Here is a 6785-nt window from a genome sequence, read left to right on the forward strand (position 1 = left end):
TTCCTTTTCTGTGCATCAGTCCATCTAGCTAATTTAAAAAACATATTGTCCCATCAGGGGTCTCAGCAATGGGTTCCATTAATATTACGAGATAGAATTTTATTTATATATATATATATATATATATATATTATATATATATACGTGTGTGTTATTATCATTATTATTATTATTATTATTATTATTGCTATTGGTCTATTATTATAGGAGCGCCTGTCTCTGCATTTATTTCGCTGTTCATTGACGTACCAGATGAATAGGTACACTGACAAACAAAAATCCTTTGGATCCTTTAGACTTACTTTATTCGACATGTTACATCAGTTGCACACGATGCGCTACAATTACGTCATTTTACCACTTTTAACCATGCTTTTAGTTTGGTCATATAAAATACATTGTCGTCATTTAATGCCTGTTTGGCAGAGTGTTGAATTTTGAACGCCGCTGCACGGATGGGTGGGGAGGATTGCTGAGGGTGCACATCAGCACTCGAACGCAACTGCTCGTCTCTAACCCGCTTAGACGCGCGTGTCGTCGTCTCCGTGCAAGTACGCAGAAAGCATCACGGTGCATTGCGGTAATTGGAACAAGGGACACGGTGGGACTTGCAGGGCGACTCCTCTTTCTCTTCCTATGCCCTGACCCCCTCCCGTCCCCCAATCAAGTCTCCCTCCCATTCATCAGCCGAGCCGTCAAACGGTGCACCAAGTGACGGGTACACTATCACATGGTGACGGCGCACTTTTGATTTGATTTTAGGCGCCGTTGAATCAATGAGGGCCGATGACACATGATGCAGCTTGTAAGCAGCTGCTCAAAATGGATCAGCATCGACGCCCACTGCCGTTTACTCCTCCTTTAACGTCGGCATGGACTCCTCGTTTTACGACGGAGTTCCGTTCCTATGGTGGCGACGTGACGTCAACTAGAACGCGCCGTCGTCCATCATTATGAACATTGTAAAAACTTCGAACTGTGACTTCACTGTGATCATAACTCTTTTAAATATTTGGACGAAAAACACTTGTAGACTACAAATATAAACCAATCAAACGTAATGACATATTGCTCTTTAATTGAGATTATCATACTTATACTGTCTAATTGCGTCAGTGATCATGGATTGTGTATGAAAAGGAATTTAATTTTAACATTTATGTTTCAAGTCCAAGCATTTTAATTCAACTACTGAATAATAATAATAATCCATAGGCCCGCTAAGCGATTCCACGTGCGCGGCTGCCCCAAAATCTTCACAAACTCAGTTTTGATTGACACTGTCGGTGACGTGTAATTCCTGAGACCTACGTCACAAAACTGCAGCCATTTGTAAAGTTTGGACTCTCGTTTATCGAGTTAAGGAAATGTTGAGTTCACAATACGATGAAGCGCAATTCTAATACAACCCTAAAAAAATATACATACCGGATTGTTATAAACCATATTATGTCGGTAAATGCAGACCTTATGCCATATGAAAACATACATTGGCGATCGTTCCAGTGTCCCTAATGAAGTGCCCAATGAAAACCTGCGCGAAGCAGATTAATTTGGCACGCTCATGCAGTTATCGCCTTAATTTCCTTTTCTTTTGAACGTTTAATATTTATAGGCTATACACCTTAAAATTTAAGCGATAGACACCGGCGTTTTCCGATTTACGTATAATAATAATAATAACATCCGTCGTAACAGCGGACGACGACGATGATGATGATGATGTGTTGTTCTTTGAGTTTGTGTGATGGATGGAGCTGTATTGGCCTGGTGAGTGACAGCTTCACTCCGCCGAGCAGAACGCACACAACACGGGTGCTGACCTCCCGCAAGGCTCCTTTTATCCCATACAGGCCATCTTTTACTTGTCCCTTCTTGTCTCCGTCAGGTCGTACACATCGAACACGCACACGCGCACGCAAGTGGAAATGCGGTCATATGCCCGGTGCAAGAATAACATACGATCCCCATTTTGTGGTCTAATTACACTATACAGTCAAACTAAAAAGCAATAAAATGGGATTGTAGAGGAGGGCTGCATAACATGTGATGGCGATCCACCCACTCGCCCCCCCCCCCCCCCCCCATCCCACCGGCCCTATAATTCCTGTATATTCCTGTCGGCTCCCTCACTAGGGGCCTATTGTGAACCCACCACCCCCCGACGTGTTGACTCAGACGTCATGAATGAAAAAGATCCACGTTACTGTTTCCGTCAAACGGGCCCATGAATCTTAAAGTCCAAAGTGAAACCCTCCGCGGAGGAGAGCTCTCCCCCTGCGCTAAAGTAGAGAAGCAAAGGGACGGATTAGTGGGCCTGGAAGAGACCCTCCATGCTTTGAAGGGATTAAATAGAGTTTGAGGGAGGGGTGGGGGGGCATTCGCTACTGTTTTTTTTTTTTTGTGGGGAACCATGCAGCAGTTTAACTTGGAAACTGTTTTTAATGTCTCGGTAAACTCGCCTTTGAACCCATGACGCGGCCTCCTGGTGCCTAAAACCGCTCCGATGACTCTCGTTATGTATCTTTCTAAAATCGGCAGAAATAAGTTCAGAACACCTCGTTGATATTTGTGGAAATTGCGAAATGTTTAAATGTGATTGTTACAAACACGTTTTGAGCCCATTCATTCATTTTGTGTGATGCGAACTTCATCGTTCACTGCGGGGAATCTCGCACCGTGAGACGATTAAGAAAGCATCAGTGACAATAAAAATCAATTATTTAAATCAGCACCATATTCTCCTTCTGAAATAATTAAATTGTGTTGCGAGTGTCAGTTAATTCAAACCCCGGCCCAACAAAAAAGAAAAATGAGCAAGTACACTAAAATATAAAAAAAGATCAAATAGTAATAGTACTCAAGTGCAGAAATGTGAATAATGTATTTTCGCGTCGGCAGCACAATTGCACGAATGCACAATATAATACATTCGAACTTTAAAAAACATATTGAAAAATAAATTGACCGTGAGCGCAAAAAAAAGGTGCCATCATTTCACACATTCTCATCAATAAATAATATGGATTCATTCCTAAATTAGAAATTTAGTGTGTTTTTTAAATAGATAAATTACACTTATAGTGACTCTTCATTTTCGCTACTTGCAGGTGTGTGTGGGGGGGGGGGCGGGGGAAGGGGCGGGGAGGGGAGGGGTTGACCGGCGTGGGATATGACTTATCACATTTTATGACATCGAATAATAAACTTAAACCAATTTAAGGGGCGTCTCTGTGTTTACGATGACTACTCGCTTGTCTCCGCGGCCTCTGACTCTCCCCCTCTCTCTCTCTCTCTCTCTCTCTCTCTCTCTCTGTCAGTCCATCCATCAAAGTGACGTGCAATCTCATGACGCGTGCGTAAAAGTGATCGGAATCAAATCAAAGCATTTAATCTGCGCAATCACCGTCACTTGTGGATGTTTCTCGCCACGTAAAGATCCCCCCGATGCACCCCACACGATGCTGTGAGCTGCGGCCGAGGTGCGCGTCAAAGAAAGAAGTCGAATAAATATGTGTTCGAGTTATGTTTTGCTGACAAGACACATTGAGAAACAGACAGCAACACTACCGACCACTTGCAATCCAATGCAAGCGTTCCATCAAATATTCTGCCTTTCCAATGACGATGCGCGTCCAGTTTTGATCGACACCCTCAGAGGCTGTACAAAATGCTCAAGTGGGCTGTAACATTCTGCCTCTACAGAAGACACGAATGTCCAGGTTTGACTGATACTTGTAAAGTTATTATTCTAACAACGTGTTGTTGCAGCTCGCATTCTTGCAATGTACAGCACAGCAGTCTCTAATATTTTGCAGTAATAAACAATGTTGAATAAATACCTCTAACCGTATCAATTGAAACTCAGCGTGCTTAAAGCGTAATATTTTTCATACAATATAGCATCTCATTAAATTATGTATAGGTGCTAATGTTTTTCTGCACTGGTCAGTTATAGCAAAAATAAGAATGTTGACTAGAGCTCGACGTGAAATGCTTTCACACTAATAGGGTGATAATATCATATTCAAAGAACAAAATAGACGATGCTGAGAAAGCAATTAAGAGCTGTCCGACAATGGGCGCAAAGCAAAATCCACTGGATTTGGATGGAGCTGCAGCTGCCTTGCGCCGTCCCAGGGAACCCGTGGGCGGGGCGATCATTGTCATGGAAACAAGACCTCCGCCTAGCTATTGTGCGCAGCTCTCCCAACTTTATTATAAGCAGGCAGCGAGCCGCAGCGCTGTCAAACCAGGCGACAGGCAGCAAGTAGCGGGAGAACACGCGAAACCGGGCGACAGGATTATTCTTCCAAGACGCACTGCCATTTACTGCCAACTTTTGGGAGATCTTGTTCGCGGATACCGGAGAGAGAGCGACCCCCCGCCCCTCCCACGGCAAAAAGCAAGTGGCTCCATCCGTGACTCCCAGCGCCCCGGTGCCGCCACCGGCAGAGCTCCATGTATAAAATGGATTACTCCTACCTGAACTCCTACGACTCGTGCATGGCCGCCATGGAAGCGTCGGCCTACGCGGACTTCAGCTCGTGCAGCCAGGCCAGCTCGTTCCAGTACAACCCCATCCGCAGCGGACCCTTCTCCAACCCGGCCTGCACCCCGCTCAGCACGGCCAGCTGCACCCTGGGAGCCCTCAGAGACCACCAGCCCACGCCGTACTCGTCAGGTACACGCCGAAAAATGACCGTGGTCATAGTCGTGCGTGTCTGCGTGCGTAGGTGGAAAAGGAAAATTACTTAAATACATTTGAGGCCTGCGGAGATTCTATTTATTTGCACATTACATTAAGACTAACTCGTGTAAATGTACAGTAACAGTAATAATAATAATAATAATAATGCGACTGTTTAATTTCATGTTTTGCACATGAACGGAAATAAAAGCTCAAAATTAAAAGTAAACTCATTTGATAAACTCTAATTACAGGCCGCAAATTACAGGCCTTCACTTTGTTTCAGGAGTCATTGTTTTATATATATCTATATATCTATATATAGATATATATAAACACACACACACACACACACAAAAACGCGTACACTTTTATCATTGTGGCATTGGTGGAATTAAATCATATATACTTTTTTAAGAGTAGTATAAAAAACTAACACTAATTTCATACTCTCCATAAAATTACACATGAATATTTCCTGTAATCATCTCATGTCATGAACAAAAATGGATTTGTGCAGATTTTCATTTGAAAATTAGGTGTCAGGTTTTTTTCTTGAAAGTATGAAATCTCTTGATTGAATAACACATCTGACACCTCATACCCCCCCCCCCCCGCCCCTCACAGTCCCATACAAGTTCTTCTCAGACCCTTCGGGCCTGAATGAGAAACGGAAGCAGAGGCGCATTCGGACCACTTTCACCAGTTCCCAGCTGAAGGAGCTGGAGAGGGTTTTTGCCGAGACCCACTACCCGGACATTTACACCCGAGAGGAGCTGGCTCTGAAGATTGATCTGACAGAAGCCAGAGTACAGGTGAGAGGAGCAGTGATCTTTTAAGATGTGGTGGGTCACATTTGAACTCCATCTGAAGTAGCATCACTGGTGTGTGTCATGTGTGTGTGCCAGGTGTGGTTTCAGAACAGGCGTGCAAAGTTCCGCAAGCAGGAGCGGGCCGCCAACGCAAAAGCCAACAGCTCTGGGACGGGCAACACAAGCAGCTCCGGAGGAAAGAAAGGCGGTGAGACCAGATCGTCATCGGATGACGACGAGTCCAAAGAATCCACCTGCAGCCCCACACCCGATAGCACGGCCTCGTTGCCGGGCTCGGCAAACGGGAACCTGGGTAGCCCCTCCAGCCTGAGCCCCAGCCCGGCTCCGGCTAATGGAGGATACATCAACGCCTCCGCCTCTCCGGTTCTGCAGGGGCTCAAGGCGGCCACCTGGTCCGGCCTGGGGCCATCCAACCCGGCCGTGGCCCAGCCCGCCGCCCAGACTCAGGAGATTCTGAAGGCCTGGCAGCCGGCGGACAGTATGACGGGGCCTTTTGCCGGAGTCCTGTCCTCCTTTCACAGAAAACCCAACGCCACCATCAAGACGAACCTGTTCTGAAGCACAGACAGTGGACCGATCGAGACACGTGTTCTTCCCCAACAGCCGGGACACGAACGACCGCTAATCTGACCCAAACCTCACCACTCACCTCAAAATATGCATTTCATCGTGTACACTCGAAGAACACTCGGTTTTTCCTTTCGACACATACACATGCAAGCATCAGAGCTCATGAGCATGGTGGTCAGGTACGAGTCCTAAGCAGAAGGCCAAACATTGAGCAACTTCCTCACAACACACAGCTCCAGCACAAGGAAGAGGGGCCCCCTAAATCCAATTAGAAAGACCCTCGGTTCATTCCTTCCTCCCTCCTTACTGTAACAAGTCCAGGCTGTGACCTCCCTCTGTGACCCCTGGTGCTTTCAGGCCCATCATGCCTTGCCTCACCAAACACTAGCCACTTTGTTCACAAAGCAGAAAGGAGAACAACTTGAGGCCACTTTGCATCGGCCGCAGGTTCCTGCCTAAGCTCGTCTTTCTAGTACTTATTACAGACCTGCTGGGCTTTTACTCATTTGGGACTTTCGGGATGATTCTGCAGCTCTCTTGGAGGGAAGTGTCACATGTTCTTGCTCACTTCAAGCCAATGGGTCAATTTTTTTTTTGGGGGGGGGGTGTCAAATCAGGGGATGGCAATATCACGTGACGGATGAGGGTTCTATTGTTTCCGTTATAGACATTGTGTCAACTCCAAAATAAAA

The 6785-nt window shown here is 45.7% G+C and overlaps 1 protein-coding gene across 1 annotated transcript; it reads left to right on the forward strand.

Moving 5' to 3' along the window:
• The first annotated feature begins 4175 nt into the window (after positions 1-4175).
• Positions 4176-6663, forward strand: phox2a (paired like homeobox 2A). Its single transcript, XM_052077383.1, has 3 exons — positions 4176-4684; positions 5318-5505; positions 5599-6663. Exons 1-3 carry the CDS (start codon positions 4462-4464, stop codon positions 6079-6081), a joined length of 894 nt encoding a protein of 297 aa, XP_051933343.1. The 5' UTR covers positions 4176-4461; the 3' UTR covers positions 6082-6663.
• The last annotated feature ends 122 nt before the right edge of the window (positions 6664-6785 follow it).

The sequence above is a fragment of the Hippocampus zosterae genome, chromosome 10 (assembly GCF_025434085.1).
Source record: "Hippocampus zosterae strain Florida chromosome 10, ASM2543408v3, whole genome shotgun sequence".
In the NCBI taxonomy this organism is placed as follows: Eukaryota; Metazoa; Chordata; class Actinopteri; order Syngnathiformes; family Syngnathidae; genus Hippocampus; species Hippocampus zosterae.

Bases quoted from the DNA above. Each gene is read 5' to 3' on its own strand.
- phox2a (XM_052077383.1), top strand. From the start codon at position 4,462: ATGTATAAAATGGATTACTCCTACCTGAACTCCTACGACTCGTGCATG. The intron at 4,685-5,317 runs GTACACGCCGAA...CGCCCCTCACAG, and splicing joins GCCCACGCCGTACTCGTCAG to TCCCATACAAGTTCTTCTCA. The intron at 5,506-5,598 runs GTGAGAGGAGCA...TGTGTGTGCCAG, and splicing joins TGACAGAAGCCAGAGTACAG to GTGTGGTTTCAGAACAGGCG.